General features: G+C 36.1%; 1 protein-coding gene across 4 annotated transcripts in view; it reads right to left on the bottom strand.

The window, feature by feature from the left end:
• TMPO (thymopoietin) overlaps positions 1–27,213 on the bottom strand; it is a 46,028-nt gene extending 18,815 nt beyond the window's left edge. For 2 of the 4 annotated variants that reach the window (XM_052001607.1, XM_052001610.1), the window contains exons 1-4: positions 26,697–27,198; positions 17,285–17,411; positions 12,693–12,851; positions 7,356–7,441 (exon numbers count right to left, since the gene is read on the bottom strand). In XM_052001607.1, coding sequence (XP_051857567.1) covers positions 7,356–7,441; positions 12,693–12,851; positions 17,285–17,411; positions 26,697–26,996 — 672 coding nt within the window. In that variant the 5' untranslated portion in view covers positions 26,997–27,198. Of the gene's footprint in view, positions 1–7,355; positions 7,442–9,118; positions 12,142–12,692; positions 12,852–17,284; positions 17,412–26,696 lie in introns of those variants that run through there. The other 2 variants (XM_052001609.1, XM_052001606.1) reach the window with 2 other exon arrangements.
• Positions 27,214–27,445: the final 232 nt, after the last annotated feature.

Here is a 27,445-nt window from a genome sequence, read left to right as displayed (position 1 = left end):
GTTCACTGAATGCTACTTTGCATTTCCATACACGAGAGTGTATTTTGGGACCACTCTCTGTCTCTACAAAGACTCTTTTGTTTGGCTCTTCATTTTCACTTGCTTTTCCTCTTCATTGGTCATTAGTAGCACACACTTTATTGTTTTTCTGGTTCTGTTTTCTAGTTTTCATTATTTCATTACGGTTTCTCCCCATCTCTGAGATTTCTTTATATTCTTTTATACATGTAATCTTAATTACATTTTAGCATGCCATTCCATTAATATATAACATTTATTATTGGATATTAAGATGCTTTTTTTCCAAAAATTCCACTTATTGTAATTCTACCAATAATGAACAATTATGTTTAGTTCCACAATTCTACCAGCACTGAGTTTCATTTTAAAAATTTATTTACACTGATTTGGTGGATTTGTAGTCATATCTCAACATTATTTTCATTTATAATTATCTGATAACTAGTAAGGTACATATTGTTTAAAGTAACTACTAGGCTTCCATTTAAATTTTTTCATTATTTATCTGCTGTGGCTTGGGAATAATTTTAAATATTTCCTTATATGTTTAAAAAGTCAAGTTTTCACTTGTCCTATTTGCTATAGAATTATTCCCAGTCTGTTATTTTTCTCTTAATTCTATTGCTGTTGTGTCCAAATTACTTTAAAAATTCAATTATACTGTTAAAACCAATACTTAATACTCGTGTCTATTAACAGACAACTTAGTATAAAATCATTTGTTTTTATAAGATTATTCACTTTCCCGAAAAAGCTTACCACCTCATTTTTGGAAAAGACATATCTACATACTAGTAAAGTCTGAAAAAATTTCCTTTAATGGTATTCTCAATTAAAAGTATTTGGCTTTTTAAAAATTTTTCCTCATGAACTAGAGATTGTTAGGCAAAGAAGGTAACAGGGATCTCATGGGATTCACAAAAAGAAAAGGGAAGCATGTTATCGAAAACTGGGACAAAGATCAAAGGAAGAAAAAAAAAAAAACCCAGAAGCCATGTTGTGGAATTACAGACCACTAGGCCAGAAGGAACAAATAGATGAGTAAAGCTGAGCTGCTCTTGGGCAGATTTCAAAAAGTAAAGGACAAAGGACAGGTTGGTTTAAAACAATGGGAATGTATAAAGATCTCTGGAAAAGCTGATATGAAGATCTCAAGGTTTTACTGGAATTCAAACTTGACACTTATTAGCAATGCCATGTGGCAGCCAAAAATAACAACAACAAAAACCTAATCTGATTTTAGAATGAATTAATTAAAAAAAAAAAAAAAACTTAGAATGAAAGAGTTGATGACTATAGAATATCCCAAGGAAGGCCAATATTTTTCTGAGATGTTTCAAAAGCAAGTCACCAAAAACATTAGAATTAGGAATTCTGTTTAACACTAGGAAAGAGACATCTTGAGTAGGAAAGCAATTTATATATATATATAATATATATATATATATATTATATATATATATATATATATATATATATATATATATATATATATATAAAAGCAAATATAATCAATCCTGGAAGACTGATACATTACTAATGAATCAAAGGTCTAAGATGACAGATTTTCACTCAGCCCAAAGAAAAGTTTCTTAACAAAATTTTCCAAATGTCAAAAGGGAAAGTTTTGGGAAAGCTCTTTAGCCCTGGATGTCCACTTTTCAAGGAATCTGAGACAGGAATCCTATTAAGGTATGGGTTAGGGTAGGTGAATGGGTGAACTTAAATAAGCTTCAGTTTCCCTATAAATTTCAGGCTTATGATTTTCCTATCAACATAATGGCAGAGCCTCATAATAAAGAAAGCATGCCAAAATAGAATTCAAAGGTAAACTTAAGACTCAGGAGATAGTGCAATTTATTGTGTGGCTTAGGGGTATAATAAAAGTAAAAGTAATGAAATGTGAAGATCTCAATTCTAAAATAACCTATCAAAATTCTTTAAATAGGATAAATGTTGGAAGGGAGGTGGGAAAACTGACACAAATGCACTGTTGGTAGAATTATGAACTGATCCAACCATTTTAGAGAATAATTTGATCTATACCCAAAGGGCTATCTAGCAATACCATTGCTATGTCTGTACACCAGAGATTTTAAAAAATAAAGGAAAAAAAAATGGGATATATTTATAAAAAAAAATCCTTTTGTAATGGCTAAGAATTGGAAATTGAGGAAGATGCCAGAAAAAGCTGTAATATATGAATATAATGGAATATTATTATGCTATGAGAAATGACAAACAGGTTGATTTCGGAAAAATCTGGAAATATCTAATGAAGTTAGGCCAAATTAAGTAAACAGAATCAGGAAAAATTTTTTTCCCTTTGGGTCTGTGTCTTCTTTCACAATATATATTGTAATATTGTACTCAAGACTACTAAGTTTGCAGGACTGAACATGTATAATCTTTATCAAATTGCTTGCTGTATCAGACAGGGAGAAGGTTTGGAATTCAAAATTAAAAAAAAAAATATGTAATGTTAAAAACTGTCTTTACATATAATTGGGGAAAAAACATTTTAAAAATAGATAAATTGATAGATACATAATATACAGGAAGCATAAATCCATAACCTTTGGCTTTTGCACATATCATATTTTTTTTAAAAAACCAAAACACCACAAGCATATAAATCTAAACATAATAGGAAAAAATAGTGCAATTCATACAAATTGAGATAGTTACGAGCCAGTCAACAGTAAGATGATTAAAGGATTAAGCACATATGCAAAATATATGGAAAATGGCATATATCTACGTCAATTTCCCACACCTCTGAGCATTGCATTATATGCTGCCAACTTGTTAAGCAAAAAAACCTCAAAATGAATTTCAATGATTTTTACTCTATATGTTTTAAAGCCTGACCACCCCACATTTTCCAAATTCATAATTTCTTTCATTTTTAAGACAAGGTCCTACATAAAGTTCCACGAATTAAGGCAATTTCCTTTCACATGACACTCTAGTCCAGTTACCTTAGTTTCAAAACCAAATTTCTCAAACTGTTCATTTTGTTTGTCACACTGAATGATAGCCCACACCCTTCCCCATCTTCCCTACGTTCTCTGCTAGCTGATCTTCTACTCTGCGTTTCCTTGGCTGCTTTATTTAAGTCTGCTATGGAAATACAGAAAACCTTCATTCAAGTCCTGTCTGACTGTGGCATTTCTTAAAGATTAAATTATAGAATATCAAGAGCTTCGTATACAGTAACAACAGTATTGTTTTAAGAATGACTTTGAATGTTTGTAGCAGCCCTGTTTGTAGTGGCTAGAAACTGGAAAATGAATGGATGCCCATCAATTGGAGAATGGCTGGGTAAATTGTGGTATATGAATGTTATGGAATATTATTGTTCTGTAAGAAATGACCAGCAGGATGAATACAGAGAGGACTGGCGAGACTTACATGAACTGATGCTAAGTGAAATGAGCAGAACTAGGAGATCATTATACACTTCGACAACGATATTGTATGAGGACATATTTTGATGGAAGTGAATTTCTTTGACAAAGAGACCTGAGTTTCAATTGATAAATGATGGACAAAAGCAGCTACACCCAAAGAAAGAACACTGGGAAACGAATGTAAACTATCTGCATTTTTGTTTTTCTTCCCGGGTTATTTATACCTTCTGAATCCAATTCTCCCTATGCAACAAGAGAACTGTTCGGTTCTGCAAACATATATTGTATCTAGGATATACTGCAACATATCCAACATATAAAGGACTGCTTGCCATCTAGGGGAGGGGGTGGAGGGAGGGAGGGAAAAAAAAAATCGGAACAGAAACGAGTGTCAATATAAAGTAATTATTAAATAAAAATTAAAAAAAAGTTATTAGCCAAATATTAAAAAAAAAAAAAAAGAATGACTTTGAACAAGTATGTTATTTTGTCTATCATAAAAATACCCAAATTAACCATAAAGGATGTATGAAGATGCTATCTTCATCCAGAGAAGAATGATAGACACTTCTCTAGAGGAAGAGGGCAGAAGAAAAAAAAAATTAATTTACATACTTTTGCTGTGTATCTGAAAGGAATAGTAAGCTGTATATAGATTTGCAGTTTCGTGTACAATCATTTTTTTAAATTATACTATATGATGGAAATGCTTGTTTTATTCCATTTTTAAAAATGTTACAGAGAGTTTACAGGCTTCACCAAATGAGAAGTTGAAACCCAGAGGTCCCCAGATTGAGATATCAAAAGTCTGGACTAAAAAAACAAACAGCCAAACATAATAAAACTGTTATGACCACTCACTCTCTGAAGAGACCAGATTTCTGCAAATGACCTAAGAGCCAGTGTTTTCCCTCAAAAAGGAAACATGATCACAGAAGACAGTGAGGAAAAAAAAGAAAAGAAAATTTTAGAGAATTAAAATTGGTTCTATCCATCTGATACAAACAAGATTCTGGGAAATGTGGCATGGGCTATCAAGATCACATGATTATTAGTGAATAAGTGAAGAGATCTGGTTTCACTGTCTAGTAATCTATTAGTCAATAAGTATTTATGAAGCATATACTATATACTTGGCAGTGTGCTGGGCTATGGGGATAAAAGGACAAAGGAAGTTCAGATTTTAATGGGAAAGGCAAGTATATGTAAATATATACGCAGTTTACGTACAAAGTGGAATTCTCTAGAGAAACCTAAGAGAGAGGACACCCACAGTTGGAGGGAATCAGGAAAGGTTTGATGCACTCTTGGATGGCCTCAAATCCAGCCCACTGGGGCAGATGGGCTTCTGCCAGATGGAGGAGCGACTATCCTAGCCTCTGGCCAAATCACTGTGTAGGAGGGCAAAGGATGTACAATGAGGCTGGACAAGGTTGGACAAGAATAAGTAAGAATTTATCTTTGGTCTTAATAAACTAGATAGTAAATGTGCAGGTAGGAATAGGGAAAGAGGGGGTTAAAAGCCAGAGCCTTCCAGGAAAAGAAGAAAGCCTCTAGCAGGGGCCCAAAAAAAGAGGCGGCACAGAAATGAGAAAGCAACCTCTGCACTGATGGGCAAAGCCAGACCAGCTACAACTTGAGTTTGTAAGGGATTTAGGACCTCTCCAGACTGGCAGTAGTACCAACTCAAATTTACCTTAAGTCAAACATGACTAAGTCAATTTAAAGAAAAATGTAAAGTGTGTATTAAGTTATTTTTGGCTAGATCAGAATTGTGCCCTTTAATTTTTTTTAAATTGCCTTTGGGATTTGTTTTCCTCTCATTCTACTATTAAAATTCCTTTAAAGTATTTTGAGTTTGCCCTAGCAAATGAGACATGTGCACATCTCAACCAAAGACATGCCAGGTTCCCTGTGGCTGAGGGACATCTTGGAACCAGAAGACAACAAGAGACAAAGAGGGACAGAAATGGAGCCAAGTGTGCAGCTAGGTCTCTTCCCTTCTAGTTTATTCTTTCAGAAATGTAAAAATACAAAAGATCTCTAAATTTTAAATTGATGATATTCCAAAAATTCATGTTAAATCTTAAAACAACAACAAACTCAACTGTTAAAAAATAAACATAGTAAATAATGCTGGACTTGGCATCAAAAAGACCCAGGCTCAATTCCTGCCTCTTGCACTTGGATAACCTCAAGAAAGACCTTTAGTGTCAACCCTCTGAGAGGGTTGATCAGGATGACTTTTAGGGACCTTTCCAGCTCTCAATCTTCGATCCCATAAGCCCATATTGAAATATGTTAAAATGGCAGATTCCTACAAATATTTTAACTTGAAATGTAGTGCTACAATAATAATAGCTTCCATTTATGTAGGGCCTTAAAGTTTGCTGAGTCCTTAATCTAGACTATTTCATTGAATCCTTTAAGAATTCTTTGAAATCCAACTTTTTGTCTATCTTCTAAACTCCACCTGGAAAGCCAGATTCCTATTCCTGGCCCTTTCTGCCCAACTCAATCCTATCTAACCCCCAATATGAAAAGTCTTTTCCTCCATCTTAATAGTATTCTTCCTAATTACACATAAAGATAGTTTTCAACATTCATTTTATAAGATTTTGAGTTCAAAATTCTTTTTCCTCTATCTCTTCCTTTTCCCATCCCCAAGACAGAAAGCAATCTGAAATAGATCTACTAACATATTAAACAAATTTCCACATTAGTCATGTTGTGGAAAAAACTCAGAACAGAGGAAAACCATTAGAAAGGAAAAAAAAAAAAAAGTGAAGATGGTATGCTTCAATTTGCAATCAGACTCCTAAGTGTTTTTTATCTGGAATTGACAGCATTTTCCATCGTGACTCTTTTGGAATTGTCTTGGATAATTGTATTGCTGAGGAGAGCTGTCTACCACAGTTGATTATGACATACAATGTTCTCCCTGTTTTGTTCACTTCACTCAGCATCAGTTATTGTAATCCTTCTAAGAAACCAGTCTTTTTGAAATTCCAACACTGCCATCAGTGTCTATAAAATATATCATTAAGTTTTAAATTTTAGTACCAAAAAAAAAAAAAGAATTGAGACCAAGCATTGTCTGTATTTCACCAATGAAGACAGGACAAGACTTGCTCAAGGATACAAGATTAGCAACAAGAGACAGGAACCCTGTCGCCTGGCCCATGTAACAATGTCTTGTGGGGGTGCATTCATTATTCAACTCGGGACACCAGGAACACAAAGCAGAAATCTAGGCTGCTTCCACTCCCACTGCAAAGGTGGTGATAAACTTTGGGGTGAGAAGTGGACTCAGCCCCAGGGCTGAGAAGGTAGGGAAGAGGGCCTGAACCTATGGGGAAAGTCTGAGGCCTCTCCAGGGCCTTCTACCAACAGGTCACAGGGGAGAGGGACACATGGGGCTTCTGAAATGAGAAAAACGTCTCCAGACCATGGCACGACCCGCCTTGGCAATGGTGAGTTTTTCCATGGTGGCAGTTGCAGGTCTGTCCTGCCAAGCGTCACTATGAAGGGCTGAAAATGCTCTCTGGCCCAAATCAGACAGACAGCTGAGGACTGTTTCTGTTTTATGATACGAGTGCAGCTGACCATTCCTCAGTGCCACAGGGTGGACTGTCAGTATGCTTTGCTTTAAAAATTAACACAGAACTGACACAGAAGACACTGAACTCTTGATGTTTGCACAGAAATTGCAACTGCATACTGAACACATGACAAGAATCCACTTTTGAGGCTATTTAATTAGACAACATTTTAGTAGTAAAATGGTTCTACTGTCAACAATTTATGACACTTGTCAAGACCTATATCTCCTCCACTAAAGGAAAAATTAAGTGGGATGAACAATGCCAAAAAATTAAATATATATCTAAGTGGCTGGATCATAAAACTAAAGGTACTTACCTGATTATGTTCAACTCTTCTTTGCTTGAGGGTTACTGGAGTCTTTGCCTTGCCTTTTAATGGTTCTCTCTTCTCAAGCTTGAGTTCTAGAAATAACACCAAAAGCAATATTAATCTTTGGCACTTAACTCTTTAATTCACCTTGCTATTTCTTTCAAATCAATCTAATTGATAGCAGTTTTTAAAAATCCAACCACTTCCACTTCATTCCTATCCCTAAAAATGAAAATCTAAAAGGCAGTTCAAATGCAGATCTGTCCAAAATTTAAGCCTTAAGTTGCTTCGTCTCATTTGATTGTATCCTATTTATCTTTCTCAAGCAAATAACCACTTCTTATTATTTTTTCATCTCCCCATCATTTTCTCTGAGACCAAACTCCGTGCTCTACAAAGCACTTTAATTGAAACAACTTGAAAACTTTAAAGGAAAATAAACTAAAAATTGCATAATTGTGTACTCAAGAAATAAGTGATTATTATAAAATGATTTTAGCCTTTCCTTCAGTCAACCAGCAAATGGTCATTGACGGCAGTAACTCAAACTACTTATATGGTCTTTAAGGCAAACTACCATCCTCTGGGGTTGTAACCCACTGAGGTTTGGGGGTAAATTGTACACAATGACAAAACCATTCACAGAACACTGTGAATATCTTGAGAAATTAATTTTAATGTATCCATTAGCTAGATATGGAGATTAAAAACAGGATATATCTATTTGATAAATTCCTTTCCTCAAGGAGTTTGTAATCTATCAAGATCCTAATTGGCTTATAACCTTCCTGGTCATACGCTCTCTTCTTAAAACTGTTAAACTAATATAGCCAATTTCATTTTCCTAGTCATAAATTTTGCTGCCACTGTTTAAACTTTAATGAATCAGAAAACTACACGTTCAAATCTCTAATGACTCAGCTTACACTATTTCTTTCTTTAGCCTCTTAATGAAACAATGAAAAATCGTACCCAGATGTCAATAAAGCAAATGGAAAAAAAAAAAAAAACAAAACATGCAACTACTTGTTAAACCATCCCCCATCCCTGAAATGGATGCAGTTGGGTAAAGTCATCTTAAGCTTTTTGAATCTTAAATGTGATTGTTATGTAATGTCAAAATTATAAATAAAACTGATTTTTACCAAGGCAATTCTACTTTTATTTTAAATTGAGGCACTACATTGTTCCCTCCCCCAAGAATAATAGTAACTTTATATCTGGACAAGAGCTATTTAAAGTGAGGCAGTATAGTAAAGTGGAAGACAGAACAGATTTGGATGCCCTGAATTTGAATTTTGGCTTTTGTTTGGGTGACAATAGCACAACCCTTCCTGATTTGTTTTTTTATCTGTAAAATTTAAAGATTGGATTGGATTGTTTTTAACTCTAAATAGAGAGTCCCTTTGGGTTTCTCAAATTTTAGGTATTTGGGTCTTGTTTTTGGTTTTTGACTAGACAGGAAGTAGAACAGAAAAATTGTAAAAAGTCAAGAGTCAGTATGTATAAACAGAAGTTAAATGGGCTCAAATGAATTTAATTCCTCACAAATTTTGATAACATTTAGAAAACACTTAAAGGAGTAATGAAGACAGTTTATACAATAGGAAAATCAAAAGTGATAATAATGTGAATTTGTTAACACACGTTTTCAATTCAAAGGAAACACTACAAGATGTCAAATTTACTCCAAGGAATTGCGAAAGGGATCCATGTTGAATAGGATATGATTTAGTGAAATTCCAAAAAAACACACACATGCTACATGGTTTTGAAGGCCACACAATATTTTTCAAGTTTTAAAACTTTATTGAATTTGTGGAGGCACTCTACATTATTACAACTTAATTGCACAGCGCTCTGCAAAGTAGCACATACAGCATTTCAGAGAAGACAAAAAATGAACAAAAAACATTCCTTACAAAATCCAGACAGATAAAAGGTAATAAAACATATTTTAAAAAATCTAAGACTGGTTGGATTCTGGGACAGCAAATGCCCAGGCGATCATATTTAATAATTATTGTTTTATATATTGTTTTATATATTCTTCCATATACAAATATTTTAGATTGTTCAATAAAAAAATTCTAGGCACTTTTGATGGGTCAACAATTCACTTGCTATTAACTTATTCTACAGATAATTCTTTTGGTACATTTAAGACCAAGTTACCATTTATTTCCCATAAAACAGAAAAATAGGGGGTTCAGTTACTAAATACATATTTCCAAAAACAAAACATGTAAAAAAAAAAATCATGCTTTTGTAGAACTAGCTACATAAACATACTTTTGGCACCACCATCATTTCACATACCAAATATTTCAAACTTATTTTGGAAATTAATTTTAACTTTAATTACAAAGTTTTACTTATGAAGCACAAAACAAGGTGAAGGAAAAATATCAAAAAATAATAATTCTGATCTTTCTAATACAAAACATTGTTGTTGAAAATACACAGTATTATTGTGGATAATTATTTATAGAAAACCTATGACTTTTTTTTCCCTTGTGATAGACTTGTGACCCAGTTGTGGTACAAGAGGATAAGATAAAGGGGATGGAAGAAAGGGACTGTGGGAATGGAAGGTATTTTGAGACAGCCGATTTCTGACAATAAAAACTACTTTTTCCTGCTTATTTAACCTTAAATTCCTATTCGAATGTGTCATTTTAACTACAGGGGAAGAATGAAGGAAAAACAAGATGGATGTCTATCTGCTTTCTCCAAAGTTATACTAATGATATACAATTTCAACAATATACAAGTTTGCATGGTGCTATTAAGCAGGTAAGACTTCTAATATGGAAAAGAGACAAGCTAAGTAAAGTTTGGAGCTCTTCACTAGAAGTAGGCCACTGTAACTTATCAAAGCATATATTAAAATGTGGAGGAGTTGTAATTTGTTGTGGTAGAAAACAGTGACAACAGTGAAATTACAAATGTTTAAAAGTACTGAAATACAATGAAGATTTTAATTTTGTTTCTTAGTTGTAAAAACTGGAATGTACACAATTATGAAAGGTGCTAAACTTGAAAGTTTCATAATTTTATAGAAATAAGTTTCAAAAGGAAAGTATTAAAGTAAACCCACCAAATTTTGAAAGGAATAATTACTAATACTCTGTAAACCATAAATCATAAAAGTGACAACTTAGGAATGGAGTTTTTAATCTGTGCAAAGAAAAAAGGATTGCGTTGAGTTTGGCCTGTATCGGGTGGAAATTGCTAGCCAAGACTCTAGGGCTTTTTATGCCTTATCATCCCGGGAAAGATCCCTCCTTACAATTTCATCACTGTCTCTTCCCACGCTTTTTAATAACTTTCTGTACTTCTCCTCCAAACAATGTTCCCCCTCTGAGAGGAAGCACTAGCAGCTTGTTCTTTTGAGCGGGGCTGACTTTGTCATTGTTCAGCCAGAGATGCCGACGCCCCATGGTAGAAGATCCCATGGTACTGGCAGCCATCCTCACTTCATCAAAGGCAGCATCACAGAGAAATGAGGCTGCATCATATGTTTTGTTTAGAGTTCTAAGTGCCTCAGGTATCTGACTAGGATCAGAGTTGAGAATGTTTGCAACCTGACTGATACTTGTTTGTATGGCCCGAGCAACAAAAGCCGTATGGGCTGCAATCTGCAGGGCTCCTGCTGCAGCTTCATATGTTTTACAAAAGGCAAGATCAAGCTGATTGTTACAAGCGTGAGAGGCTGCTGGAGAAGTGACTTCAGAAGTCAATTCTAAGATTTCAGCATCCACTTTCGGAACTGACAACATGTGTGATGTCTCTTTAGCAGAAACTGGATATTTGCTCGCCACTGATGGAATCTGCCTATCAATTTGACTCCATTCCTCATCAATTACCTTTAAAATAGAGTCATGGAGGGGAAAAGATGGTTCTATGCTGCTTAATGTGTCATGCTGACATTCCTTAGGAGTTTCTATGCCTAAGGTACTGAGTGACTGAGAAATAACAGCTTTTGCAAAGGCAGAAGGAGCTATACTATGTTGAGAAGGACAAAGAAAACCTGAATCCTGTTCCTTTGCTGATCTCTCATGCAGTCTAGGGCATTTGGGGGGAGAACACATGGATTCGGTTTCTTGAAACTGAGATGGGCCAGCCTCTTTATGTAGGTTTTCCACATTGGCCAAGTTAGAGTTAGAAATTCCATCTAAGTTACTTGCTCCTGCCTTTATGAACAGAGCATTTACATAATCTTTGATGGCCTGAGCTAGAGATGGAGTAATTCCTTGCGAGTTCTCTAAAATATCTGGCTTTTCTCTATTCTGGAAGAGGACTGAGTGTGCTAGGTTACACGCCCTCTCAGTAAAAGAACCAAACTCAGCCTTATTTTCACCACAAATGTTTTGTAAGTGATCTCCTAGGCTCTTGGGAGTGGGGTCTTTAAGTGCAAGAGAACATGAGGGCCTCACTGCAGCTGAGGACAATGTGGCAAATGGTTCAGGCTGGGAAGATAGTGAACTTTTCCCCAAGAATCTTTCCTGGCTGTACTTAGAAGAATTGAAAATATCCTCCCCTGAAACTACTTTTTCTGCTTGTCCTATGCCAAGTAAGCTTGAGGTATTCAGAGATTCCCTGAATGGGTCTCTATTAGAACTATGTCCTCTTTTAGCTGCCTGTAATTCAGTCCAGCCCAAGGGAGGACGGGCACGAATTTCAGGAAAAGAAACTGCCTGAAAAAATCCACCAGAGGGAGAGGTTGGAAGTTCAGAAATACGGACAGACTCCCTAGTGGACTTCACTTTCTTGTGTTCTTTCTTCTTCCCTGTAGAAGCAAAAGAGGCAGGAAATTTAAGTATAGTTGGTGGATGACCTGGTTCTCTTTTTTTTTTGCCTCCTTGCTAAAATATTATGGAAAGAAAAGCCTTTATTATTATTTTTTTTTTTTTGGTGGGGAGGAGGGGGCAAAACCACAGCTTTCTATATAGTCTAATAAATTAATTAGTATAAGAATGTGGGCTACCCAGGTCAAATTACCAATTAGGAATAAAGGGAAAATAGGAGATATTAAACACTACTGTATTTAAACTAGGTTTTAGAACATCCATCCTTCTATTCATATCACTTTTAAAAAAATCTGAATAACTTTCTATTCATATAACCTGTCAGATTCATTGACAAGTACATAATAATCAGAATAGAATAATCTTAAGTTCAAGTGGTCATAAAGAACATTACTTGTCACATTACTTTATTAAGAACAATAGGGGCAAAAGTTCTGCTTTTGGGCTACCCTGAAATAATTTTATCTAGTTGTACTACTCTGCCCAAATCCCAAACAAAAGTTACATGCTCTTTCACAATTTTAAAGTTTACCTTCTTCATTGTCACTGTATCTATCGGAGTCATCATTTCCATTCTGTTTAGCATTTTCTGCTGATGAAGACACTGCTGGCAGAGGTGTGGAAGATCTGGATTCTGGAACATGTTCTCTCAATTTTAGCAATTTTTTCTCATATAGTTTCCTGGTAGTTCCTACATTGAAATAAAACTTGTTTAGTAACTGTTGTCATGCGGTCCCTTATTTCATCATTATTTTTGCTTGTTTTTTACACTTCTTTTCCTACTAGTATTTAGTTTCTAATTTAACTGATCTAAACAGTTAAAAATAAACTTGATAAATATGCTGTGTAAATCAAAAGCATAGCACATTGAAACTAACCCTATTTAGATATCTTTTTTCTTTTGACCCTATCAAATCTTTCTCAACATGTTTACGATTCCAAGTTATTTTCCTGTCTTCAATTTCTATTACTGTAATTCCTCTTATGTAAAACTCCCTCAAATTCAACCAATTCTGTCTTTTTTTTTTATAAATGTACTTATAATAAAAATCATAATAAAAAAATTAACATTTAATTTTTTGACACACTAGTTTTGTATGTTCAATTATATCATAACCTCTTAGGTTAATCACTAGGCATGCCACTAAGCATTTTGTATTGAGAATGGGTATGTACAGTCATACATAAACTGTACCCATGCTAATTTTCTTAACTTTTGTAGTTAACACATATATCAAACTTAAATAAACTACAAGATAATTTAATGTCATTATTATAAATAAAGTCTTGAGCTTTTAGTGTCCAAATTTTATATATATTTTTTAAATTTTTATAGCCTTTGTGTTATATGTGTTTCTAGATAAGTATTAATTGTAACAAATTTCTTTCAGAAACCCAACACCTAAATTAGACTTCCTATGAAAATCCCTAAAATGATCAGCTTTGATTCTCATTATCTGGCATTTCAAGAAAACATATTTACCAAAAATGCTTATACTAGAAAAGTCACATAACAATCTGTTTAATCTGGGATTTTTAACTAGGAGGTCTATGGATAGATTTCAAGGTTGTCGGTGTATCTGGATGGGAGGACATATAGGATGGATATTCATTTTTATTTTCACTAACCATTCTGAGAAAAGGCTTATAGGTTTCTTCAAAGTACCAAAAGCATAGCCACAAAAAATGGTTAGGAATTCCTGGTTTAAACTTTATATCTAGGGGCAGCTAGGTGGTGCAGTGGATACAGCACCAGTCCTGAAGTCAGGAAGACCCGAGTCCAAATCTGGCCTCAGACACTTAACTTCCTAGCTGTGTGACCCTGGGTAAGTTGCTTAATGCCAATTGCCTCAGCAAAAACAAAAAACCAAAGTTCACACCTATCAGATTAGTAAAATAAGTGAAAAAGGGCTTTGAGAAAATGAGCTATTGGCACATTAATGCACTGTTGGTGGAACTGTAAACTGACCCAGGCATTCTGAAAAACTGCATATACCATTTGACTCAATACTACTACTACTGCATTTAAAATTAAAAGAGAATATAAACAGAAAAAGGACCCACATGTACAAAAATAATTATAACAGCTTTGTTTTGTGATAGTGAAGAACTGGAAATAGAAGGGGTGACCATTAACTGGGAAATGGCTGGACAAGGTAAGATACATGAATGAGAAAGTATATTGTGGTGTTACAAAATAAGATGGTGGTAAGGGAAAAACAATAATCAGGAGAATGATTTACACAATAACTATATTATAAGACACAACTCTGAAAGACTCAAAAACTTTGAACTTAAGAACCAATCACAATTCCAGACGACTCATGATGAAACTTACCTCCTAAGAGAGCTGATGGATTCAGAGTGCAGAATGCCACAAACAGAGAGAACCTAGCCAAGGTAAGAATTTAATTTTGCTTAACTCTACCTGTTTGTAAAAGGACTTTTGTTTTTCTTACTTTCTCAGGGAATAGAAAATGGAAGTATGGAGAGAAGATAGATTTTTGGGAAAATAAATGTTAACTATGTGCCACTGGAATAAAATTGTTGCCCAGTATATAGTATGACTACTATTCTCTCAAGTCATTTACACCAAAATGAAGCGAAATAAAACTTACACCTAACCTTATTTTAATTATTTAGTGGGCACATATTAATGGCCTATTTTTTAAAATCAGGTGTTGTTAGATGCTAGATACAGGAACAAAAGTGAAATACTCTCAAGGTTTCATCTATTGAAGGGAAAGGATGTACACATATCTGATGAGAACACACTTACAGTAGGTATTAAGGAAAGGAAGGGGTGGTCTGGAAAAGCCACATATAAAAGGGGATCCTCTAACATAGGTAAGAAGCAGGATAAAACTCCAGGGCCAGCCTATGGGCCCAAAGATAGGAATCCAAGAAATCAAATGCTGTGGAGGTCAAGCTAGCTGGAAGATACAGTGTGTGAAAGGTAACATGCAAGGAGTCTGAAAAGGTAGACTGGAGTCAAATTATGAAGGACTTTTTTGACCCTCAAGGTAATAGAGTAGTTACTAAAGTTTTACAACTAGCAGAGTACAAGGGACAAGCATTAATTTGACTCATAATTAATTAAATAATTGGGTGAAAATAACTCTAGTCTGCTTAAATATAGCAAAAAGGAAGAAAAAGTACCATGGTACACAAAGCATTATAAAAAGTCATTCTGACAATGAACTATTCCTGTCTATGGCTTTGCAAGTGATTGTTTTCTAAAGCTGCCAGAGTCTATGGCAATCATTCCTGTGACTTCCCCCTCCCACCAGCACATTATCAATAGAAATAAGGTGATTCTGTAATTGCGAATATCTTCTTTCAATTTGTAATGGAGGAACAGTATTATATCATGACCTAATAAATTAGATGGAGTCCCAACTTTCTAGTCAATTTTAACTTAAGACAGTAAATCCTGGCATGTATGGTATACTAACCTTAGAAAAAAAATTACTCAATACTTAAAGGCCTACAAAGTGCTTTCTTCATAAAATTCCGTGAGGGAAACAGTGCAATACCATTAACCCAGTTTTACAGATAAAGAAATTGAAGGTTGGAATCCTAAAATAATTTCAGCAAATAAAATAATAAATTTAATAATAACTTTAAGGTTTGCAAAGCTTTTTATAAATTTGTCACTTGATCCTCACAAGAATGCTGCGAGGTAGTTGCTGTTAGTATGTCTGTTATAGATGTAAAAACTGAACCTGAGAGAGGTTAAGTGACTTTTCCAAAACCACAAAGCTATCGTCTGAGGCAGAACTTGAACTCAGGTTTTCATCTGTCACCTCTATATAATGCAATACTCTTTGCGCTGCTCCACCACTGAGGGAGACCTTGCTTTATTGCTCCCCCATATTTTATATTCATTTTCTGTCCACTTATATGTATACATAACATTTCCCCAACTGAAAATAGGCTCCTAAAAGTTGAGAAAATCATAATCTGTCTTTGGGTTTATCAAATAAATGGTTTGCCTAGAGTCCTACACAGTGAGTAGATGGGTTGAACACTTGTTTCTACCATTTCAGTGTCAAGGCTTTTTCTCACTAGGGCACTGGACTAAAATAAAATAAAGGGGCCTTGGATTCTAATCCAGGTGCTGTACTACTACTGTGTGACCATATTTTAGTCCTTCAGTCTCAGGTTCCTTTTCCATTGATATCTGCACAAGGACATATTTACCCTGTATGTTTCAAAGACGTCGGACATAAAGTATCCTTGTTAATAACACACACCTAGTGCTTCAAAATCCACAAAATACTTTCTTGCCAATATCCCTAAGAGGTAAATTGCCTAATGTCATTATCCTGATTTTATAGAGGAAACAACTGAGGCACACAGAATTGATCCTCTGGCACTCAGTTAAATTTATTTGGCAGAGTCAAGACTAGAGTGCTCTTGACTTTAAATCTAGGTATCACACAGAAAAGCACTTCAGAAAATATAAAGCACTATAGAAAGTACTATTTCTCCACTAAAATCTAATAGGTCTTATCAATTTGAAAAAAGCTTCAATTCAAAGTTCAGAACTGATGACAGACTGTTTTTGTTGTTGTTGTTTGTTTCCTGAAGTCCAGCCAAACTAGTCTTATCACATTTAGATAGCAAATGATTTGGGAGATTAGGGGACAGTTGGCATACAATTTTAAGTTATCTGAGGCAATCTGTATTGCTAGAAGTACCCATAGTTTAAAAAAAAAAAAAAAAAGCCAGATTTTAGGTAGAACATTAAAGTTTAAAAAAAAAAGTGAGTGTGTGTGTGTGTGTGTGTGTGTAGCACTTAGCACAGAGCTTTACAGACAGAAAGGTTCCTAACAAATATTTTTGAATACCTGATTTATATATATTAATATGCATATTGAATATAGTGAGAGATACTTGTATCTCTCACTAAAATGTAAACATGAAGACAGATGGGATTTTGGCTTTCTGTTGTATTTCCAACATATTGTACATTACTTCAAGCACACATGTTAAGTGATTACTAAATCCCAGTTAATGTAATGAGATCAGATAATAAGTACTGTCTACTTTTGACTCAAATGAAAACTTAAGGCAACAATTTGGTACAGTCTGAAAATGAAAAGAATTAGATTAACGTACCCACAATAGGGCCAGGATTTACTCCATATTTCACCAGTTGACACAACAGCTCTTCATTTGAGAGTTCAGTTACATCGAGATCATCTTTCTCCTCTGATCTGGGTTTGTCAGTTTTCTTTGTGGCTTTCTGTAAACAACAGTATATTCTTTATAAATATCTATAATTCTTTTCCACATAAATTAATAAAATATCCATTTATTTTCATAGCACACTCTATACACAATTATATTGGAAGTAAAAATAAGTTTATACAGTAATCTATTCCTAGAATATATTTTAACATTTAAATGATTTTTTAAAAAAAGGCAAAGTATAAGAATTTAATGAATTAAGTCCTGAGTCTACAAGCTTAATAGCTGAGTGTGTATACTAAATTTTTAAAAAATCTTAGTCGAAATGGTCAATTAGTCTTGTGGATTGGAGAAGACCAGTTTCCATCCCAATCATAAAGAGGAGAAATGCCTTCAAATTAAGGAACACAACTGTCTTCATTTCAAATACCATCAAGGTTATGTTTATGCTTAAGATTCTGCAAGTGAGGCTTCAGCAAAAATAAAAATGGAGAATTACCAGAAGAACAGGATGATTTTCCAACTAGAAACCACACTTCCAACATTGGTTAGATAATAGAGCAAGCATGGGAGTTTCGGCGGGGGGAAAGCCATACAAACTACATAAATTTGACTGGATCACAACAAAATGTGCAAAAGTCCTCAAAAATATGGGAATATCCGTTCATTTTTCTTGTCTTCTGAGGAACCTATATGTGGGCCAAGAAGCAAATCAGAACCAAACATGGAACAACTGATTGATTTAAGACAGGAAAAGAAGTACAAGACTATATTTTTTCCACCTTAAGAGCATAGCTTGGGAAACTTCAGGTTCAATGAATGAAAAGCCAGAATTAAAGCTGCCAGAAAAATATCAATAATTTCAGATGCCACTTTCATGGCAAGAAGTGAAATTAAGAAGCCTCTTAATGAGAGTGAAAGAAGAGTATGTAAAAGCTGGATTGAGGCTGACCATCCCAAAAAACTAAGATCTTGGCAACTGGTCCTATTACTTCCTGGCAAAGAGAGGGACAAGAAAAGGAAGCAGTGTCAGTTTTTATTCTCAGGCTCAAATTAAGACATTTGCACCTTGGAAGGAAAGCTGTGGCAAATATGGACAACATACAACAAAGAGACTTTACCTTGCTGACACAGTCAAAGTTGTGGTTTTCCAGTAGCAATGTATGGCTGTGCAAGTTGGACTCTATGGAAGCCTGAGGGCCACAAAATTGATGTGTTCTTTTCAAAGAAGGCTCCCCTCTTTACCTTTGGAATGTTATATGCCTTTATTTCAACAATGCTAAAACAGTTCTCAAATTTCGCTTAAGAAACTGTATTTCTCTTTTTTTTCAAATTTGATGGAAAATCTAACTGAAGATTTTATGATCAGATGTCATTATTAAACAAATTATTAATCATCTTGAAATATCTAGGTCATATAGGAGATTGAAAGGGATGGACTGGGAGTTGAGATACATCTGAGTTAAAACATATTGCTGTGCGATCCTAGACAACTCAACTAATCTCGCAGCAAGTTTTCTCATTTATAAAACTGAAATAGTACTTACCTCACTAATATATATAAAGTGCTTTGCAAAACTTAAAAAAAAAAAAAAAAGACTAAATATTTGATCTGTTAGTATAAGGCAACAAGAATGAAGTGAATAGTGCACTAAATTGAAGTTCAAATCCTATTTCATATAGGTAAATAGTATGTAATTTAGAGCAAATCATTTAATCTTTGTGATTCAGTTTCCTTTATATATAAAGGAATGACTCAAGGGGTTTAAAAAAAATCTTTTCTAGCTCTGTATCTTTGATCCTACATACTCATCTCATTCACCAGATTTCAAATTAATTTCAAAGTAAAAGGCAATTTTGAATGAAAGAAAATATTTAAAGGAATGTGAAGACTGGGAATTTATTTTGCTTGCCTTCATATATTTCTTATAAATGTTTTACTCTCCCCACCACAATGGAAGGGGGAAAGAAAATTAATTGCTCGTTTACTGAAATTTTTAAAAACCTACAAAAACACAGCATCATTCGAGTATAAACTCTTGAAGTGATTTGAAGGGGATGACATAGCTAAATATTTGAGCTATTATTATTATTATTATTATTTTGGCTGAGGCAATTGGGGTTAAGTGACTTGCCCAGGGTCACACAGCTAGGAAGTGTTCTGCATCTGAGGTCACATGTAAACTCGGGTCCTCCTTGAATTTAGGGCTGGTGCTCTATCTACTGCAACACTTAGCTGTCCCTGTCATTTATTTTTAAAAGTCTCATTTCATACCTTAAAATTTAGGCTCCTCTCATTTTCAAATTTAATAAAAAGGAGAGTCTAAAAAAAACTATTGGTAAAACATTGTAATCTGTATTGTTAAGCATTTTTTTCTATAAGTCATATTTATATATTTATAGCTTTAAGCATTAGGATCACTCACTTAAAGATGTTAGGGACACCTAAGGACATCCAGTCTAATACTCTGATATTTTACAGATAAGGAAACAGAAAAACCCAGTGAAGTTCAATGATTTGCCCAAGGTCACAAAAGCCAGTTTACGACAGTTGTGATTTGAACCCAGTCCTCTAACGTCAAATATCTTTCAAGAATATACCAAGTCAATTCTTTTGCCTGGGTCAACACATTAAAAAAAAAAAAAAAACCCATCAGAAAGCTTATTTGAATTTTACCACAGTAAACTTCACTCATCTAATAGTCATTCCTCCAATATCAACCACAGTATTGGGAATTAGGAAACATCAAGTATAAACATAAGATACAAAAAAAGAAAATGATGAAAGAAAACCTTTCAAAGACTTGTAAAAACTGGTAGAGTGAAAGGAGTAGAACCAGGAAAACAATTTATACAGAGTAGAAGTTGTAAGGTAGTATAGTGACCAGTGATGAAGCAGGAAAAAATTTCTGGATATGGCCAATATGAAATTTGTTTTGTTTACTGTGAATGTGTTACATAGGAATTTTGCTTTTCTCTCTTTTTTTTCCAAGGAGAGGGAGAAAGAGGAGTAAAAAGAAAATACTTGTTAATTTAAAAAGAATTAAAAGGTTGTTTTTTTTTTTTTAAAGTGATCTATGTATCTTACTAATTAACTAGATTTCTGTTAAAATCTTTGGACCTTAAGTTTCCTCATTTATAAATTAAAGGCTTTGGTGACCTTTAAGGTTATTTCCAGCTCTAAATATATAATCTTATTATTAATCTCTCAGACCTTCATTCTAAACCCATTTATTCTTATTTTAAACACAAATAAAGGATACTCAGCTGACAAAACAATTCACTTTTATATGGTACTTCATAATTTACAAAGTGTTTTCTTCACTATCTCCATTTATAATTGAAGAAATTGAGACAGAACTTATAGATTTGTCCCAAATCACATTAATAACAGGGACAATACCAGAGTGTTATTAACTCCAAGTTTAATGCCCTTTCCATTCATTATACCATTCATTTTGACAAATCATAAAGAATAGGCAAAATTATATTCGAAATAGAAACACTTCTACCAAAAATATTCATTTGTTTAGAGTTGTAAAATAACTCATTTTCTGATGCTGTTATATAAATGAGGTATTATACTAGGTAATGTTTCAGCATTTCTAATTTACTTTAATAATGGATATCACCATTACAATAGCCACAACTAAGCAACACAACTGTTATTAGAAGACAATAGGTAACTTTCTATTAAACTAATAGAAGGGAATGGTAGAAATAAAAGATATGCTTACTCACTTCATAATGTAAAAATCTGTAGAACAAAAGATCAGAAGAAAAAAAAGAAACTGGGAAAAGTTATCATCAAAGTAATATATAAAAACTTGATATCTAAAATACAGAAGCAAATTGAAAATTTACAAAGTCTACTACCAGACCTCAATTGCTAAATGGTCAAGGGAGTTTATTATATTATATGATTATATATACATAATGTATAATATAGCATATACATATAACATATAATATTAATAATTACTTGGGGAAATAACCCTAATAATAAAAAAGTGGCATATTATGCAATGAACGGCCAACTCACATTCAACTGGTAAGACTAAATAAAAACAATGACCTTTACTAAATGCTGATGGAATAATAAACAGATCTCTCTCATAGAGAGAAATTTGGCAGCAGCACACACACACACCTTTAATCCAATTAACTTCATTGTTGGGAATATATCCTGAAAGTGTTATATAAATTATACTAATTTGAAGGGAGAAACCTACGATGCAAATAAAAGCAATATGCATGAACATAAAATACCAAAACTTTTATAAAATGACAATAAATAATAATAAAACAATTAAGATTTACTGGGAGTGACTAGAGCATACTGATGTTTTCTAACGTTAAAACTTACTGCTTTTCAAAGAAATGGCCCTGTAGTGTCTACTCCAAGAAAAAGGATTACAGAGATTAAGAAAATGTGCCAGTAGAGGGAGTATCCATGATTCACAAAAGTGATAGTTTGTATCAAATAACCCAAAATTAGCTGGAAAGCTTCAGGAAGGATGTTCAGCGTGTTTTACCTCAACTTTTCATTTCCAGCTTCTGGCATATTGCTTTGTACACAACTAGCATTGAATATTACTTTATAAAAGATGAGTTGTAAATACTCAATTCACCAAAATAAACTGCACTATACTTTCTTTTTCAAGCTTTTGTTGGAAATAATCCACAAAGCAAGTATTGTTTTAAAACACTGTCAGTCAAGGAGAAGGTCAAATGTAAACAGGTTATAAACAATTATCTCCAATTCATTATGAATGCTGGTCAAAAATCTACTATTCCCTTGTCAGTCAATAGAGATGGAATAAATATGTAGAAAAACTTGCTAGGTGGTGCCATGAGCTTTTAGTTTGACCTGAATTTATAAGGCCTCAGACACTAGTTGTGTGAACCTGGCCAAGTTCCTTAACTGCTGGAAACCTCAATTTCTCAATTGTAAAATGGAAATTATTTAATAGCATCTACCCTACCAGAGTAGTTGTAAAAATCAAAGAGATAATATTTATAAAGTGAAGGAACTAGTACATAGCAGGTGCTTAATAAATCCTTGTTTCCTTCCTTCTGTTAAAAAATGTATAATATACATAGTATAAACTACATATGTAGCACTTTGAAGATAAAGCTTCTACTACTACACTCCACTTGAAAAAAATACAGCTAAAATAAAATGATATTTTGGACGAAGGGTTCCTTGGAGATCCAGATATCAATATCAAAAAATAAGCCACTGTATCTCGAAAACTTCTCTCAACACCATCTTGCTTTTCTCAATTTTAGAAAAATATTTATATTATATAATGTTTATTAGATAATATATCTTTTCTCAATTCCTTTTATCTTTCTTGTCCCAATTTAATTCTCCACACCTATACTTCATCCAAACTCTAAAATCCTACTGATGGTACTGGTGATGGTCTTCTGAAATAGGTGTTTGGGTTTTCTTTTTTAAGTCTACCAATCACAGTGACCCATACCACTATGAACATGCCACAAAAGTCCTCAATAGCAATATCCTTGCAATTCTTAGGATAGCAATCTGGAAAGCATGGCCTTGATGCTATTTATAGAGGTTTCAGTCTAGTGAGGTCTTGAAATAAAACACTACAAAATGCTATCAACTCACAAGTGTGTTAAAATTTAGCACTCTTCTACATATATTTTCAAGGAAACAGTTTTGCTGGTTTCCAAGTAGTCAATATTGTATGATTTATTTTCATGAAAGAGAACGGCAACTTGCCACTCAAGTCTAACTATTAGGAATATACTTCATAATTGCACATAAAGGTTTAATTTAGTCACTATCTTGATAATTCAACACCTAGGAATACTGAGATGATCCTAACTGCAGACAATCCGAAGTACAAACCAAAGCTAACTGCTGCCTTTTAAAACCAAGCTCTCAATATGCAAATATTTTCCTCTGATAACATACTAAAGATATTTAAGAAAATATGGAAGACAGAGTGAGAACTGGAAACTTAAATAAATTTTTCTTTCATTCCCAACATTCTTCTCATAAAGTCAATCACATGCAATAAAATAAACAGTACAGTCTGCAAGCAGAAAACTGGTCTACCAAGAATAAATTTTCACTTATGCTGAAATTCTATTGAAAAACAAACAAAAAAATCACCTTCAAAACCTATTATTTTACTTGCTCAAGGATGCAGCAAGGGAGTTCCTGTTCATTAACAAACCTCTAAGATCCCATCTAACTTTATGACAGGATAAAGGTCCACCACAACCACCACCGGAATGGCTCCTCTGTATCTCCAGCTCTGCACTACCATCTATTGGACATCTCTACTTGCATGTCTAGGTAGCAGCTTCCAGCTTTTAATCTTTTTAAAATTTCCAAGTTTCTCTCTTTCCTGACATATCATTATAGTTATTTTGAACAATTCAAAGAATAAGGAATTGTCTGAAGGGTCTGCAACTAGGTTAGATGTAGATAGCAAAGTGGGCATATAACAGAAGCAACAACTCTTTTTGGAAATAGTATTAATAAAACCACTACCAAATAAAAAAATCAAAGAACCAAATTTAATTTAGTTTCTTTTAAGAATAGGGACAACACATGCAGAGTGATATTAATTCCAAGTTTAATGCCCTTTCCATTCATTTCCACAAATCATAAAGAATGGGCAGAATGATATTTGAGACAGAAAGACTTCTATCAAAAATATTCATTTTAGAGTTGTAAAATAGATCGTTTTCTGGTGCTAGCATATAAATGAGGCATTATACTATGTAATGTTTCTGCATTTCTAATTTACTTTAACAGATGTCATCATTACAATAGCCACTTTTTTTTTTTAACAATAGCTTTAAAAAAAAAAAATCATACTTGTAGACCAAACACATTGTTGCACAGATTACTTTAGGGGTAACTTCTTAAATATTAAGAACCATGCATTTTGATCTTACTGAGCCCAGAACATATATTAGGATATTTTTTTTTGCACAAGTTTAACATATATTGGATTACTTGCTATCTAGAGAAGGGATTTTTTTCTTGGCCAGGATGAATGTTGAGAATTATCTATGCATGTTTTGAAAATAAAAAGCTTTAATTAAAAAAAGAAAAAAAAAGAATATATTCTTTATATTGGGAAGATAAGTTATCTAATGAGGTTATGCTTATCAGCACAGAGCAGTTAAATAAAATACAGATTATAATCAAAAAAGAACCACTTTGGAGGACAATAAAAACCACTTAGATAATTTTGTGGATTTAAAAAACATGTTTAATATTTAGCATGTATTGGACTACCTGCCATCTAGGGAAGGGAGTGAGGAAGAGGTAAAAATTTGGAACAGAAAGTTTTGCAAGGATCAATGTTGAAAAATTACTCATGCATATGTTTTGTAAAATTTTAATAATTTTTTTAAAAATGTTTATTCACTTTAAGATTTATTGTCTGTTTTAAGAAGTAATATTAAATAATGTTAAACTTGTTGCTATTACGAGTTTATAAAATCTCTCCAATGAAGATGCCCTTCATTGTGGCATGGAGGTAAGTTGAATGCTATTTCAGTGAAAGCTACTTTCAAGCCAGCCAGTTTAGAAGCCAGGAGCCTTCTGATAAGACCATCATCACCAGAGGACCAATTTTGCTAAATTCAAGAGATTTGAGTGGCAAAAACCAACTCTATTAAACCACAATAAAATGTAAATTCCTCGGAAAGCACGAGGGGCCAGTTCATTTTTGTCTCTTGTACCCCTGTTCCTAACACAGGGAGAGTTGAAAACAGCACTTTATAAATGCTTAGTAACAAAATTCTAGACCTTTAAGTGTTTATATTCAAATACTGAAAGAAAATTTCACTTCCTATAAAATTGAGAGCACTTCAATTATCTAAATACTGACTTCTCCAAATATTGGTTGTTGTTTTTTTTTTCTTCAAATATTGTTTTTAAAGTAACGGACGGCCTTATTCAAATGTCCTTATTGAGGAGTAAAGCAGACTACCCTAACCTTTTCATTTACTTGCATATTGTAATACAACTGAAGTAGTCCTTGGCTTGAAGGCACCCCACCCCCCTTCGCCCCAGGAGAACTCCACTTGCCACTTTGGGAGAACTGTACTTAATTGTTAGGACATCATCTCGAAGGGGGCCAAAGGGGCTCTGCCTCGGGATGCGGCCCGTGTCTTTGCACAGGTAAATAACCCTATTTATAGGTCCGTTTTAATGGGTCGAGATGGGAGGGGAAGATGTCTGCAGGTGGGGGCCCCTCCTGGGAGCGGTCTTTAAGTAAGGCAAAGGACCACTCCCTCCCAGGGATTCCCGTTCCGCTAAGTCATGCCAGGAGGCTCCGGAGTCTGGTCCAACTCTGCAATCCAACCACCAAAAGAAAGGAGCTTCCCCCAAGCACGACTTTCGAGCAGAGCCATGCGATTCCTGCAGAAATACTTTTAAAAATAAACCGCAGACCTCCCAGCGCTCGGGCAGGCGGGGGTGTAAAAAGGCGGGAATTTCGGAGCTCGATTTTAAACTGGTGTCTGGAGCCCGCAGCTCGCCCAGCGCCCTGCAGGGCGCGCTCCGAGCCCAGCCCCGCAGTTAGGAAAGCGGGAAAAGGCAACAGAGCGGCGGGCCGGACGCCCCCCGCGCCGCCCCAGGGAGGTTGCACACCGCCCCTCCCTCTTCCCCCCGCCGCCGCTCCCCCGGCCTGCCATGGGCTCGGAACGATCCCCTCCTTTTCCACCGGGCTCCCAGACGGGTAATGTCAAGTGACTCTGGACCCCCCAACCTTAGAGACCGGTGCCCCCCTAAAAAAAAAGGCGCCTCACGACACCACCTCACTCGGGGTCTTTCTAGAGTTCGAGGCGCCCAAAACCTCAGAAAACTGAGGCCCACAGAACCGTGTCTGTAGAGCTGCTCTTTCCCAAACCCCTCACTCACAGCTAGAGAAACAGATCTCGGCTCGTAAACTCGGGAGCCCGCCCACCCCCAGTTTACGGTGGCTGCGGAGCGTCCTAGATGGAAGCCCCCCGTCAGGGGAAACTGAGGCCCCTGGCGGGGCCGGGGCTCGCCCCCTCGGCCACAAAGGGCCGATCTTGGTCACGCCGGCGGGGGGAGGGGGCCCTCCGCCAGTGGGGGCGGGGAGGAGAATGGGAAGACGACACGGGGCTTTGTCAAGGCGGGGGAAGGGAACGCTCCGTACCCCGGGGGGGTGGGGGGGAGAGGAGGGTTCTGAGACAAGGCCCGCCCTTCTCAACCGAGGACAGTCTGCATAGCGGGGAATGGAGATGGAAGGGGGGGGTCCCTCCCAGGGTAGCGGGGGTCCTGGGTCCCGGCGGGGGGAGGAGAGGGGGCCCGTACCCTTCCAGCGGCGGCGCCTCCTCCTCGCCCGCGGCCCGCAGCGCCCAGCACCGGCGTGGGCTCGCGCTCATCGTCGCTGGAGAAGTCCGGGGGCGCGCGGCTGTTGGCGGCCGTAGCCGGCGGCGGGGGCTGAGCGGATGGTGGCGGGGGCCGGTTGCGCGCCGTGAGATGCTGCAGGTAGAGCTGCACGTAGACGTCCTTGCGCTGTTCGCCCGCCGGCAGCGTCACATTGTTGGCGAGCAGCTCGTTCTTGAGCCGCTCTTTCGTCAGCACCGACGGGTCCTCCAAGAACTCAGGCATCTCCTCGGCGGCTGCCCCGCGCTCTTCCCCGTGCCCCGCACGCGTACTCCTCAGCGGCCTCGGGCCTTTCAGGAAGGGCGCCCGGTGCTCCGACGGTCAGAGCAGGAGCTGGAGGCTGCAGGAAGCCCGGTTGTGCGCGCCCAGCCCCAGCCACTCCGCTCTGCCTCTAACACTCGCACACACTCACAGTCCGGGCGAGCGCCGAGAGACGCCCGCGTCGCCCACGCCCCAAGAAGGCGCCTGACCATTGGCTGGCGGCTGCAGGAAGCGTGGCGCCCATTGGCCGCCGCCGCGCGCGGGTTCCATTAGAGGCGCTGCCAGGCGAGCCAACCTCGAGACACGCAGTTTGAAAGGCGCCCGGGCTGGAGCGGTTGCTTCTGGCCCGGCCGCGCGGCTCTGGCCCTGCCCAGCTTCTCGGCAGAGCCCAGTGTGATCATGACGGTGATCGG

Source organism: Antechinus flavipes, chromosome 5 (assembly GCF_016432865.1).
Source record: "Antechinus flavipes isolate AdamAnt ecotype Samford, QLD, Australia chromosome 5, AdamAnt_v2, whole genome shotgun sequence".
Classification (NCBI taxonomy): Eukaryota; Metazoa; Chordata; class Mammalia; order Dasyuromorphia; family Dasyuridae; genus Antechinus; species Antechinus flavipes.
The sequence above is the reverse complement of the archived record's forward strand: the minus strand, read 5'-3'. Positions and strand labels throughout refer to the sequence as shown.